The sequence below is a fragment of the Nesoenas mayeri genome (assembly GCF_963082525.1).
Source record: "Nesoenas mayeri genome assembly, chromosome: 24".
Lineage (NCBI taxonomy): Eukaryota > Metazoa > Chordata > Aves > Columbiformes > Columbidae > Nesoenas > Nesoenas mayeri.
The window spans coordinates 2,057,958-2,072,910 of record NC_137546.1 but is presented as its reverse complement, the minus strand read 5'-3'; the positions used below and the strand labels follow the sequence as shown (position 1 = coordinate 2,072,910).

Below are 14,953 nucleotides of genomic sequence, written 5' to 3'. Positions count from 1 at the left end.
CCATCCACACGCTGACCACATGCCAGACCAAGGATGCTCCTCAAACAGACGCAACCACCTGGTACAATTTTGGGCTGTACTTAGCACAGGAAAGGCAAAGGACGAGCTTATGACTTCTAATAACAGACAGGTTGTGTCTAGAGACCCTGACCCATGGACAACTCATTGAGAAGTCTATGAAGGAGATCTGGAGGTCTTGTCAGCACCTTCCATGTGGTCAACATCCCACTGCAAAGGGAAGATGAGAATGCAGAGCCCTGAATGAGATGTCCTGGAAAGAACGAGGCCAAGGAGACAGAGATCACGCGGAGTGGAGCACCTGGGTTTGATCTGAGCCTGACTCAAGGCCAAGCCACGGGCCTGGATTCTCCATCACTGAGATCACCCAAGCCTGACTAGGAAAACAACTGACCAAAACCTCCTCAGACATGGTGACTGTGACACACCAACCAACCCAAAAGGCCCTAAATCCAGTTTTCCACCCAACCCAGAGCCAAAGGGGCTCTGATCTGGTAGTTCATACCCTGAACCATCTCCCAGGGTGATACTCTAACAGGACTTTGCATCCATCCCAGACACAGGGATGATCCTGCAACACTACAAACCCACCAATGTTCCCTGAGGATGTGGAGGAATAACACCCAGTATCCTGCTCTCTGTGTTCTTTATCTCCACATTTCTAAGGCTCTTTGTGCGGTGACTCGTTTGTTCTCAGGTCCGCAGCAGAAGGGAAGGTTCACTCCGCCTTCTTGCCAAGTCTTTGCTCTGTTTTGTGGAGGGTTTCTGCACAGTCAGATTGTCTAAAATAAAAATCAACCGCAATAAGAAATAGAAGGCAGATTGTCTGAAAAAAAAATCACCAGAACTAAGAAACAGAAGGCTGCTCTTTGCATTTGCTACCACCTATGTCTATGCTATTGCTAAACAGGAACAATGGCTGCAATGATTTCTGCCCAGCCTGTGGATTTACTGCACTTTAGTCCCTGGTCTGTCACCACAGGGTAGCTCTGATCCTTCCTAAAGCTTTACCATCAGCCTGCAAAACCTCCGCAAAAACCAAGACCTGTTGCTACTAATCTCTGTTTCCCTTTCTGCTCAGAAGTGACAAAGCGGAACGCAACTCCTGCCTCGCATTCCTCCGGGCCCACAGGAAACCATAAATCAGAAGAAAAGCATAACATCCAGAGAGAGAACTCGCAAATGGCCAAACGCAAGGATGGGCCGTGGGGCTGGGGAAAGGGAATGGGGAACCAGTAAAACCAGAAGGCGAGCGCTAAGCCGCAGCTCCACCTTGGTTGGGAGAGGTTCTGCTCCGAAGAACGGAGCGAAATGAGGGGTCAGGGCAGCTAAATTTCCAAGGATCGGCTTCATTTAGAGGTGACTCGTCGTTCTGGTCAAAACAGCTGAGATTTATTCTGGCCTAGATAAATCTATTTATAGCAAGTGTGATGCTAATTCCGTACGCCGGACTGATCCACTTGCTGGAGCAATAATGCTTTCTGCTCCCTCTTTTTAACCACTTTTGTGCATCCAGCAGCCATTTTGCTCTCGGATCATCATCTCTTACTATGAGATGTGCACATCCTCTCGCTTCCCTTGGCGCTGAACCATATAGGATTCATTTTCTTGCTGATCTCCTCCCTCTGGAAACTGATGGCTCAATCCCACATCTGTGCTGTGTTTTTAATAAGTGGGAGAAACCCAGGCAAAAACAGGTTATGAAAGTAATTTTAAAGCCTCTCAAAAATACATTAATTGCTTTTATTACCTTACCTGAGGTTCATGTTATGTTCTGTACAGAGTAATTCATTTACTGTCACTCTTGTGAACTCAGGAGTGTGGAGGGGATTTTACTCATCATTAAAATGCCTCTGTCTTGGGATCCACTCGATCAATTGCTTAATGGAGAAATGACAATAGAGGAGCTGTTTTTAGCGGTTTGAGTCTCCTGTATTTGCTCCGGGATAATGGAATAAGCTGTGTTTCTAATCTTGACTAAAATCTCCCTACAGATGGCTATAAGCATGATGCAGATGTGCAAGGCCATGCCAACGCTCTTTCATCCTGGGAACACAACAGTTTTCTGCAGTAAAAAAACGAGGTAGAACAGCAGCGATTCTGAAGACGTGACACTGAAATGACTCTGAGATGCAAGGTCATCATCTCCTCATTGATATATTCTCACTTGGTTTTTTTTCAAAGGCTCCACTAAAAAAATGTATTTTCCCTTTTTGAGCCTAATGATTGCTCAGACACTTTAATTTGTCCTCAAATCTATCAGCTTCAGCTCCTTTCCTGAACCTAAGCTTGGCTTAGCTCTAGCTTTGGTAACAGCTTTCATAATGTGTCGCACGTTTTACACAGCTCCAGAAATATCCAAGTCTCTGTCTGAAACCTGCTAAATGTCAGTTTATGGCTCTTACCCTCCTCCTGCGAGGCTGGAGGTGGATGTTTAGACAGGGTTTTGAAGGAAGATGAATAAGACTTTGTATTTTGGTTGGATGGTGCTCCATTGACTTTAAATCTCTACATTAATATTTAGCAAAAACTGGCACCTCTCTTCATGATACATAAAATGACAGATATGGCTTTTATGCACTCTGCTATATATACATAAGTACAGGGTTGGGGTTTTTTTCCAGTACTGCTTCTCCTTTATGTTCAAATTATAAGAAGGAATTTATTATTTGAGTTTACCAAGCCCTTTCCCCACACTCTGAATTCCCCATCACTGATTGCTAGTCTGAGCTATAGAATCAAGGCACGAAGCAACCTGATCTAGTTGGACCTGCTTTGAGAAGGGCATTGGATTTGATGACCTCCAGAGGTCTCTTCCAACCTAAATTACTCTAGGATTTAATGGCTTAAAGATTAAATCCACCCTTAGCTCTTTTAATGCATTCCTTATGTAATGTATCTCATGATAACAGGTTTCTCCCGAGCTTCTCTTTGGAAACCCACAGCCAAACGTTCAAGGAGACAACAGCACCTTGAGCACCTGGATTTCTCACTGATTGATCTGCGGATCATAACACGTGCACAAAGCAGAGGGGAGATGCTCTACAAAAGGCAGTTTATACTCTTCTCCACTCATCATTACAGCCTGGGGGGGAAATTCTGGCAGGAGATGCCACAAACCATTTCCCACTTCTGCCCATAGTACATGAGCAGCTTCTCAAATCTAGAGAGAAAAGGGAAGAAGCCCCACAGTGTCACAGCACCCTTGATCTTCCAATACTGCAATTTCAGTGCATATGGAAAGGAAAATCCCGTTAGAAAAGCGGCTCGGTGAGGACAGGTAGCTCAGGTCAGGGAATAGTATTGAAGCATCTCTTCTCCGCACAGCCCTTTTGGAGGTTTCAACCAGCAACATGGGGATGGATGGCTGTGCAAACCGTGGTGAAACCAGTAAGGAACATCAGCATCATGGAGATTCCACAGCTTGACTGACAGTAAATCAGCTGGCTTCAAAAATGCCCCATCCCAAGGGCAAACAGGGTTCTCTGCTTGCCTGAGCAGTCAGGACTTTACCCATTTCTCGTTCAACGTTGTTCTTGTTCCCTTCAGCTCACCGCAAGTCATTTCTCAGTCAAAATGCTGAGCCGAGCAGCTCGAAGTGATGGATTCCCCGTGCAGACCATTGCACAGGGCGGCCACGTGCGCTAACGCTGATGAATCGGCCACACGGCCGACAAAGATCATCTGGTACCCAGCACGCAGCAGCTGCCGCCCTCAGCTCACCGGAGCACAGCACCGCTGCGGAGAGCTGCTAACGTGCCCGGCTCTCTACCTTCCTTTCTGTGCTCAATATCTCTTTTGCAAAAGAATGATACAGCTGCAAGATGCCACCTTCGCACTTCCATTTGCACTTTCCCACAAGTGACAATTTTCCCATCCTACGTGCTCCGATCCAGCTCGCTAAGCAACTTCAGAGCAGAAATCACTTGTCTGCCCCTCAGAAAGCATCTCCCTTCCTGAGTCAGCATCAAGCTTTTCTAGGGGCAATATGGAAAATGCACAGCAATGACCGAACACAGGAATATTCTTTTCTGAGCCAAAGAAAGGAAGATTATTATGTGAGCATGCGATGACATTTGTTTGCTTTCTTTCACAAGCAAAATGGATTTATTAAAAAACAAAAAAACCACTTGTATCAAACGGTTCTGTCTTCTCCCCAAGTGAACTCAGCAGCATCCGTTCACCACCAGGGCTGGACAAGCTCCAGCAGCTTTGTTGAGACTTCCCCTCGCCCGTAGTTCAGCTCAATCCACCCTCTCCCAGCAGGAATCTCTTTCAGCGCTAAATGCTCCTTGTTCCTTTTCTCCGTCCCTCCCTTGGGCCTCGGCGCAGAACCGGAGCTCCCCAACCTCTGGGCTGCCTTTGTCTCAGTCTGAAAGGCTTTTCCTGTGTCGCGTCCTGCCAAACGCAGCAAAGCTCTCACCCTCTCGGCAGCAGAAATGCTGGAGGTTGTGACCGCCCTGGGGGTGACACGGAAGGGTCCTTGTCCCTTCCTTCGCCCAGGGAGGGTTGGGTGGCACTTGCACCCTCCTAGAAGTGCCAAATGGTTTTTTTCCTGTGCCATAAAACAAGGTGGTTTGTTTCTCTCCTATAGAGTACTGGTATCAGTAGCACAATCCTTGGCTAAAGGGATGAGAGTTTATGGCTCTGTTAGTTGAGCTGGTGCTGCATGTTTGCTGGGGGAAATATAAGTGTCCTAGACACGACTCATCCCTCGCTTTTCTTTATTATATTACTCTCAAGGGTTGGCTATGGTCCTATTTTTCCAGCTCTGACTTCCTCCTCTGCCTCCCCAGAGGGAACAGAACTGTTGCGAGGAATCAATTCTCATGTAAGGGATTGGTGGCTCAGTCACCAAGCTGTGGAAAAGGACATTTTTACTATTTTGAGTGCAGCCAGCAGGACTTTCACCAGCTACAGATTGCTTATCTCCTCTCCGTGCCCATGAGATGGACCGTCACAGCCCTTTGAGCTTGTAAATCATCCTTGCAGGATGAGCCTCACTGTCCTGGTGCATTCCCAATGGTATTTTGGACCCTGCTCTGGAGATAGGATGCTCAGGCTCATCTACAAATAGGAAATTCCCAAGCTCACACAAAGAAGTCAAAATACTGGGGGTAGAGGGAATCAATGGGCAGGAAACAGGGACCAGGGCTGCTTGGAGTAATAATTAATACATCCTCTGTAATGAATGATGAGGCCCAGGCAAGGGAGAACAGAGCTGGCACTGTCATAACAGGGCTCAGTGGCAGAAAAAACCCTGAAGAACAAAGTCAAGGGTCAGAACAACAGGATTCAGCCCTGGAAGATTCGCAGACATCCATCCTCCACAAAGAAAATTCACCTAGAAACCTCCACTTCTTGATTTCTTGGCATCTCACACGTCATCTCAACCCACACAGCTCAGAACTGCACGTAAAAGAGAAGCATGGAGAATTAAACTATGAATAACTGCGGTGAACACAAGCAAAGATTAAAGTCTGTGAGGCCAGATGAATTTTGACTTCTGAGAGAAGCCTTTTCTCATCTCATCAACATCCATGACATATCAGCTGGGAGTTTTCCAGTGTCTCAGTCCTGCTTACCAGTCTGGCATCATCCCATCATTTTATGCATTATCTCTGAACTCAGATGAGTCAGTGGCACATCCAGAGCCTAAACTCAACCTGGTAGAACTGGTTTTATTATACTGCGAACACTTAAGGCAGGCATCTTCCTACAAATGTCAGCTTGCTGCCTCCTCCTCCTCCAGCCTCCAGGTAGGATGTTCTCTGCAGACCTGACAGCATCATCTCAAGCGCCAACCTCCAGACAGTGCAAGAAAAGCCGGGAAGTTGGGAGGAAATGGGGGGGGAAATGAGGGGAAGGGAAGAGGAAAAGGGGCCTCCTGCTATTTCCTACATCCTGGGGCAAGGTCACTGTGCAGGGACAAATCCGGCCTTCCTGCCAAAAACTGGGTTTATCAGAGAGAACAAAGGGGTGAGAGTCTGAAGAGAAGCCGAGCCGTGGGAAACAGCATTGTTTCACCGAGCTAGAACGGAGCAGGGACAGCCGACACTAAAACAGCCATTCTTCAAGAGTTACGGAGATTTCTGCATTACCCCAACGCTGCAAATGTAGCAGGAACGTGCTGATGGTTAGGCGGGTATTCTTCTCAAGTGTAGGGCATAAAACAGCCTCCAAGCAAGTCACAAGTGTGTATATGTTCATAACCTAATTTTCCTTTTCCAAAGGAGTACAGATAAAGCTCCTTTAGCCGCTCCCTGTGTCCATGGATGTACTTTAGCTATACATGCGGACCATATCTGTAAAACCTACACATGTAGCATACTGTATGTTTCAGCCCATCGGTCAGAGGTTTAGCAAACAAAACCATATGTCAGTCTCCTCTGTGCACAGTTAAATAAAGACAGGCACAGCTGCTTGGATGCTGAGAAACAATTACAAGCTCTGCGTCTGTATCTCTGCATCCAAATGCATGTACATGTAGGCCATACAGCTAAGTTTTATTCCCATAAAACATCCTCTTACCTTATCGACAGGTGGATGTGTCTACCCCTTGGAAGCACTGCATGTGCACATATGCATCCACACACATGTCCACACACGCTGTTTCTATTAGCAGTAGCATTTAATAAAGAGCGCAGGCATGATTAAGCCTCGCTGCAGCGCGATGAAGCGGACCGGGTACGCGCAGAACGGATTATCTCACTCGCTGATATTATATAATCTGTTTAGACTGTGCCACTTTATGCTTATTTAAGGAATGAATGAGCACTTCACTCCGGGACGTGCCACCCATGAGCTCTGACATCATCCCTCTAATCCGCTGTAATGAATCTGCCGCTTTGCTTTTCAGCCATTCCCTTGCTCTATCCAGCAAAAGTTCTGTACTGGAACACTTACTCCCAGACACCATGTATGTGTGTGTTATTCCGCAGTGAATTAAGTGATGTTTAACTATATCACAGCAACAGAATGTTCTCCAGCTCCCTCCAGAAGAGCCCTGGCACCTAAGTAAATAAACTTCTCCTGCAGATAAGGTGAAACAGGAATGCGAGGCTGCGTGTGGACACACTGCTATAAATGTACCGCTCTGCGGTGGGTTATTCAGTGGAGCCGTACGAGCTGTTGAGAACACACACAACCTTGCCATGAATTGTTTTTCCAGTCCTTCCTTCCTTCCTATAAATCAAAGCCTCTGAATTGAATTATCTTCTTGGCAAAACGAGACACGCAAACTCAAAAAAGATCTGTAGATGCACCCATTTAAAACAAACCCTCTCCGGTAAGCCAGGGCACCAAGTGAAAAGCAGAGAGCGTTTTGCCAAGCGGTTTGTGTCAGGGCAATTATCCTGCCTCATCATCTTCTTTTGGGAGAAGGAGGAGCGAGCGGCTCCCGCAGCAACACGTGCGGTTTACTCGCCACGTCTTTGCCCCGTGCTGGTGGTGTCTCACCTGGTTTGCCAGGTGTACCTGCATGCCCAGGCTCTGCTCACACACACGGGACCAAAGCCGCTTTCCTCCCCACCCAACACGTGTAGAAGAAACACCTCAAGACTCTACTCTGAGCCTTCTTAGGCTTGGAACAGAGTCCCCAGCAAACCCTGTCCTCTTTTCTCACCCTTCGCAATAGAAGTAGAAACGCAGCGTGGTGTCAGCATGGAGCCAAAACTACTTTATTTTATTCACCTCCTTTCCTCCAGCCCCATTTTTAAAGCAAGTTTCGCATTAGAGAGCAACCACATTAATTATGGGAAGAACCAATAACCTGTGTGTGTAACATCCGAAATCAGAGCACAGCCCTGATGTGGAGGAGAACAGCAAACAAGTAAGCGAGTGCGCTTGGCTCCAGGGAAACATTCTGCCCTGTCCCCAAAATTCAACAAACTCAGACTGCAAGTCTGTTTCTAGGGCTCTTTTCTTTATCCCAGATAACCGGACTTAGAAAGTTAGCAGTAGCCTGGTATTTTTAAGTAATGCCAGTGCTTAGGAAGCCAGAAAAGCTCATGGTTCCACTGGCCTTCCTGCTGCAAAAAGAAATGAATACTGTGGCTAAAATTTCATAGTGTTATGAAAGCAAGTTTTAAAGGGACCATCGCCACTTCAGAAAAGCATGGGATTACAAAGAACTTGTGATTTTTATTCCTCCCATCCCTGCTCTTCCACCACCCTTGAGAACAGAGCAGTTTAGGATGCTTCGATTACAGGGTGAGCAGTTCCAGGGAGCTTTTAGGTGCAGGAATTAACATAAGCTTATTTTGCAGTGTCTACAAGAAATTGCCAGGTGGTGGGGAAACTGGCTTTGTCACCAGCCCCGTGTATCTGAACCACGTTTGCCACAACAAACCGTATCAGACATGATGGACGGAGCCTGGAGACGGCTGCATCCAGACCCAAAGTCGTTCCTGTAGCTCTGATTACAGGTCTCAACCTTCACGCTGTTCCTGACCCCAAATAATCCAGCACACACTTCCCACCCCGAGTTCATCTGTTACCCTGTTAAGCCCTAATACCAAACAAAGTCTTTGGCCTCAATATATTCACTATGAGACTTGAATGGTGTCTCTCGGCTCACTGTACCCCAAGATACGTATCCTACAAATCAGAAGGTGCTGTTTAAGTTGCAAAAGGGACTTGCAAGATCCCCCAGTGTGGATCTGACTAACTCAGGAGCTGCAGCCGAATTTACAATGCCCTGGTCTGTGCATTAGCAGATGAGACAGCGCTTTATTCCTTATCCAGTGATTATAGGTCAGAGCTGAAGTGCCCTACTGACAGCTCGGAACTTCCCAAAAGCAGCCAGACTAACAGAGAGTGTCTGGCAGGGGATGCCGGCCAGGGAGAGCTGCCAGACACACGGTCCAAGCTCCTCCGGGCAAAGGATTCTCCACCACACTGCTGCTCCTGCCTGGAGAGCAGCCTTGGTGATGCTACCGAGACCAAAACAAAGCCCAGCTTAACTCCAGGAGCCTGCGCTGCCCTCCTGCCTCTGGGAGGCACAAAGAAATGAAGGTAAGCGTGTGGTTTGTCATCACAAATGTTAATTATTGTCTTGACTCAGACACACAGCGTGACTCTTCCATCCTGTCCCTCTTCTCTCCGCTAAGGAAAATGCAACAGAGGGGCTGTGGAAATGAACAGGAGCCTGTCCACGCCAAATAATGCAAACTGAAGTCCCGTCCTACGCGCTCCCTTGGCCGCTGCAGCCCCTCGAGGACCAGGGCTGCGATCCAGAGATGCCGTGGGGTGGCGAGAAAAGCGGCAAAGCACAATTATCAGGACATGTGGCACCCTCCAAGGAGGAACGGGCCACTGTTCGACAGATAATTTCAACAGCGCGGATAAGCTGGCATCAGCGCCTCTCAGCCGGATTACCTCTGGGTCTAATTACCCTCTTCCACCACAGGGTTATTGCACTTTTGGTTTTATTCCTTTTAGCAAGCTTTGCCATCTAACTCCCAACCCTCTCACCTTCTTTACTGCAGGTAGAAAACCAGCAACTAGCAAATGCCTGATCTTGGTTTTTCTGGCCGTCCTAATAGCACAGGGGCTATGGATCCTTGTGGAAGGTTTTGAGGACACATAGTCCCGACTCCCACCCTTAGCAGGAGTTTTACCCTTTGTATTAATTAAACTTCTCCTGCAAAGATAATTCAGGTTGAACAGCTCCTTGAATTCATCTCATGGCAACCAGGAGAGCCAGGGAGAGGGGAGAATGTCAGACTATCGCTGACAAAAAGGTGATTTTCATCGCTCTGTAGCCACGTACGTCCCAGACAGCAGAACAACAGAGAGGAACAGCTGCTGAAAATGAAACCAAGCAACTTCCAGCTCAGAAAATGCTCTGCTAGATGACTAGAAACATTGCAAAGTTTGCAAGTGTCCTTACAGGGTACACACTAACCAAGCAAGGTATGTTACAGGAATGTTATTCCAGTAACACAGTCAATAGCCAAATTATGAAATATCAAAATTTCCCTTGTCCCTGTGCTGTGCCATCAAACTGACGAGCTAAAGCTCCCACGAGCAGGCTGAGAGATTGTATTTCAGAGTTCAATATCATCCTCTGCAAAGTCACAGCTTTGAAGTCGGGGCAGTTCCATCTTGGGGAAAAAAAAACAGCTTTAGAAGTGCAATGATAAAGAGAGAAGAAACAGAATAAATAGATCAAGACAGGTATTATGATTGATACGGATAATATCACGCTGCTTGTGTGATAATATCTGATCTCCCGTGCAACTAAACCAGCGAGCGATGGCAATTGTGCCCATCAGTGTGACTCAAAGCGCAGCTTGTGTGGGCGCATCCCCACGCACCCACCGGCGCCGGCAATGATCTCGCTTACATAAGGAGCCTTGTGCAATAAAAACCCATTTCCAATCAATGCATGTGCTTCTTTTTGCTAAATTAAACAGAGGAAGATTCTTCCTTTGGCCACCCTGGGTGTAATTTCAATTTGCTTCCAGGTTACTTAAGCTAATAAACTTGGCTTACCTCATCCTGCCATGGTGTGCGGTGTCAACTGACACAGATCACACAGAAGCCACTGGGGTTTTGTTCTGCAGAGCCCTTCGCTACCACGTTCACACATCGTGGAAGCATTAAAACTGGTTTTGCCAGCTTTAAGCTTGTATAATTCGATTTGTTATCGGACTCAGCAAGATCAGTTTGATTAAGGGCTTTAATTCTTCCCACTCTGTTTGAAAGACTCCAGTAAGAGAAAATATTTTCTACATGTGCCTGTCTTTTCCTATGGGGGAAAAAGAAGTAAGAATCATGATTATTTTAAAGAATTTGGACATTATTGAGGGATATAAAGGAACAGGCAAGTAATAACCAAATTTCAATGTTTTTCCTGTTCATTTTCTTTGCAGGTGTAGTTATTTACATTATAATTTATTGTGATTGAGTGAAAATCTGGGCATGTATAGGGTCTTCTGTAAGGAGAAGAATCTTCTTCTTGGGAGAAGATTTCAGCATCCCAAGTTGCCGTGCTGCAGCCACAGCATCTCCACAGCGGGTAACCCTGACCCCACAACGAGCCCCATTAATAAGGTCAGTAAACACCAACAACAATAGCGATGTTAGTAAAGGAAACAACCGCTTATTGCCCTCCCCCGTGGGAATTACCACAGAGGCATTTGGGGTTTTCTGTGACCCGGGGAGTGCCACAGTCAACTCCAACCTCTGCAATTTGTTCCTGCTCTTCCCCTCGTCCTCCTGATCATTCCTAAAGCGCCCAGAATGAGGAACGATGTCCCCATGTGTCCCTTAGCACCGGGTCTTCCCCAAGCAAGGAGGGGACAAAGGTAGGGGGGAAACGCCGGGAGCCAGCAGGATGCCCAAGGACTCCCAGTTTTGCAAATAGGAGCCAAATTTACTCATTGAGCACTGCTGCTTGAGAGATGTGCGAGGGCGATGGGCACCACTCCGGACCATCCTCATGGAGCAGGATAATTCCCAACTATTCCTGGATCGCCCGGGCTCTGTGAGTCAAATAGGAGCTTCGCGTGGCCGGGACAGGAAAGCCACGGTATCTGTTGGAGTTGCATTCAAATGCGCTAGAACTGGTCTTTCAAGGTGATTATACTTGTTTACTGGGATTGAATATACACGTCTCTACAAGATGCCTTGCAGAAATAAGGCTTATCTACCAATCTAAGGATCTATACATATTTAAGTAACTGATTTTTTTTAGGTTTTCTTTGTAGCAACTAGTCCCTATAAAGTTGAGAGCAATGAGGGATGGAGTGCACACCAATTTGGAGTGTTTTGACAGGCAATTGGATTTGATTGCTAAAGTAGACTAGTTTGGTAGCCTTATTATGGGATGCAGTGTTTGTTAATGCCTGTAAAATATTTTTTGAAGCTTTTTTCCCTCGGTGCACGTAACGAAAAGGAAACAATTTGGTTATCTCGAGGGCTCACTGCTTTTGGAATAAGCCAATTGCAGAACGTGGCACAGCCCTGCGCTGGGACGTGCGAAGGGGCTCAGTGGGTGCCAGCAGGAAAGGGAGGGCGAGTTCTGCTCAGGCACTGCTATGGGAACAACGGATTGAATTTCTGCCTCTTCCAGATGTTTCCTATGGCAAAGGACTTCACCTATTCCTGTCTCGGTCTCTGTTGAGAAAGTGGATTATACGCCACCTTCTCCCAACTCATCATTATCTGTATTTTTGTGTATAGTTCGGCTTCTATGGTGTTTGACAGCTTTCATAGTTGTAAGATTCCCATGCACTATGGAAGAAGTTCTATGCCTTACACTTATATAAGGATTCTCTCATATTATAAACAAATAATCGTAACGGAAGACCTAATTAAATAGTTGGGAGGAAGAAAAGTACACAAGGAGGCTAAAATCTGTACCCTTTGAGAAAGTCTGAAGAATCCTGTTTTGTGCTCTTTTTCCTTTTTTGCCCTGGGCCTACTAATGTATTTTCTCAGCGTTCAAAGTGTTCATAGTGTATATATTCCCCTGCTACCTATATATCAGCCCTCCTGAAATATAGAGGCTTATTTCTCCAGTCTAATCTCCTCTTCTCCCCGTAACAGGCAGACTGTGTCTGGCCATTTGGGAAATAGTTCATAATTCCATGCTTAAATAGGCGGTTTTTGATAAAGGTCCAACACAGTGCTCTGAGAGCTGTTTTGTTTTTACGGATGGAGCAGACAGAGCAGAATGATGTTGCCTGCATGCTAAGGGACTTGGCCTGAAGCCCATACACACATACACACACACACACACTCACACACCAAAGGCAAAATAAATAAATAAACATATCAATCAATCTTGACGTCACCAGGAAAAGGGTCACTGCCATGTGGAGCGAGACATCTGGACAGTGAAGTCACTGCTCTGGAAAGATGCCACCGAACAGTTCACATGCAGCACAATAGGATAAAATGACAGTCAAAAAAAGGCAAAAAGAAGGGGTGGATGAATTCTAATTGATGCTAAGTGAGCAGAGGTTTAACGAAGGAGCTTCGTACCTTCTGCCAACCTGTCCATGCATCTAACTGATTAAAAACTCCAGTGATTCCAATGCCAGCCAGGCCCACAAATGAGACCAGCCTGTCATCTCGCATGACACTGTCCCTCAGACTTTCAGAACCAGGATTGGAACAAGAAAGAGCAGGATCTTACCACGCAACTAAAATTTGAATGTGTGGAGGAGGACCCTTTCCACAGCCCTACGGATTCGCACATGCGGGGATAAGAGGATGCTCTTGCCCAGGTGTTCGCGTTACCTGCAGCTGTACACAACCACACACACATACACAAACCGGCAACAGTTCCGAGCAGCCCCAGCAACACACCACAGCAGCCTTTCGTATCAGCCTTGCATTCCACGGAATTATTTAAAAATGCACTTAAAGGAAAACGCAAACTGCCCTATTTAATAAACAAAAAGGTTCTGGGAAGGAGCGACAAGAAATGTCTACAGGGAAGGAGGGACCCCTTGGTAACTCTTTCCCCTTTACCAACTTGCTTCTGCAGGCTATTGTCTGTCTTTCTGTCTGTCCCCATCCAGGCACAGCACTGAAAGCAGCAGGAGATTGTTACTTATGGAAGCTCTGATCTGCCCCTTATAGCATCAGGACATCGCAGCCCATCCAGACACCAGGATGCTACTGGCACAATGGAGCATCTGGACCCAGAATGTGGCAGCTCCTCTCCAGCCCTGGGCATTTGGGAAACGTCCTGATTGAAACCCAGCACAGCCAAGACGGAGCCTTTGTTGTCAGAGCCCAGATTCCTTCAAGACCGCTAAAAAAATCCACCCTCCGAGAGATGGGAATGTGGTCGCCTGGAAAAATGACCGTATTTCTCAGCACCGGCTCTTGGTGCGGTTTAAATCAGCACCGTCCAGCTAATCCCTACGGGGTGATGCCAGTTCACGAATGGGCGCTACAATTAGTCATTTTTCATGTGCAAAACCGTCCGAAATCAGGGGGGGAGAGGGGGACAGGGAGGGGTGGGATGCAGCGCACCGGGGGCACCGCCTGCAGGCCCGGGGACCGGGGGTCGCTCGGGCCGGTTCCCCCGCTTCCCGCGGCACCGGAGGCCGTTCCTCTCTCCGGCCCATCGCCTCCCCCCCCGGCCCGGCTTCCCGCGGCCCCCCGCCGCCTAAAGCGATTAGCGGAGCGTGCCGGCGCCCCTCGCCCGCTGCTCCGCCGCAGGGACTGCGCGACCCGGGGCGGGATTAAGTGGAGGGATTTGGGGAGGGGGACGACACCGCGCCGCTTACCGGAACCGGGGCGAGTCCTTGATGCACTCCTCGAACTCCACCGTCATCCTGCCGGCTCGGGCCGCAGCCGCGCTCAGCGCTCAGCGCAGGAAGCGCATCGCCCGCCGAGCGGCCCCAGGACGCGCTCGGCCGAGCGCCCGCCCGCCCCCTCCCGCCCCGCGCCCGCCGCCGCGGCGGGGATGAGCGAGCGCGGCCGCCGAACGCCGCCGGACGCTGCCGAACGCCGCCCAACGCCGCCCGCCAAACGCCGCCCAACGCCGCCGCCCCGCGGCGCGCAGGGCCGGGTCCCCTCTCCGAGCAAAGGGGCGGTGTCGCCGTGTCCCCGCAGGCTGCCCCCGGCTCCCTTCGCCGTTCCGTCGGCGGTGCGTCCCGCTTTGTTCGTAGGTGAGGACGGGATCTCGCACACCGACGCCTGTGTTTTGTGGCCGTGACAGCGCGCACCGACCCACGCTAATTGGTGCGGTTGAGCAATTAGCTCCGATCGTTTGCACCGGAGGGTTGGCACGGGGTTGTGTGCGCTGCAGGAAAAGAAAAGAATCATCAAACTGTCCCGGTGCGATTGTGTAGCAGCAGTGTCAAAAGGATTGGCATCAATCCTGTTACTGCTTAATCTAGCTTTTAATTTTCAGTGGATTTGCTGCCATGCACTAAATCTACAGTAACTCCTCCGAAGCCAGTGTAAT

The 14,953-nt window shown here is 48.2% G+C and overlaps 1 protein-coding gene across 1 annotated transcript in view; it reads right to left on the bottom strand.

The window, feature by feature from the left end:
* The window catches only part of ACAP3 (ArfGAP with coiled-coil, ankyrin repeat and PH domains 3), a gene marked incomplete at both ends in the record, with an annotated part of 61,483 nt that extends 47,166 nt beyond the window's left edge, over positions 1 to 14,317 (bottom strand). The window contains one exon of the mRNA XM_080358721.1: positions 14,271 to 14,317. Within this exon, the coding sequence (XP_080214847.1) occupies positions 14,271 to 14,317 (47 nt within the window). The remainder of the gene's footprint in view (positions 1 to 14,270) is intronic.
* Positions 14,318 to 14,953: the final 636 nt, after the last annotated feature.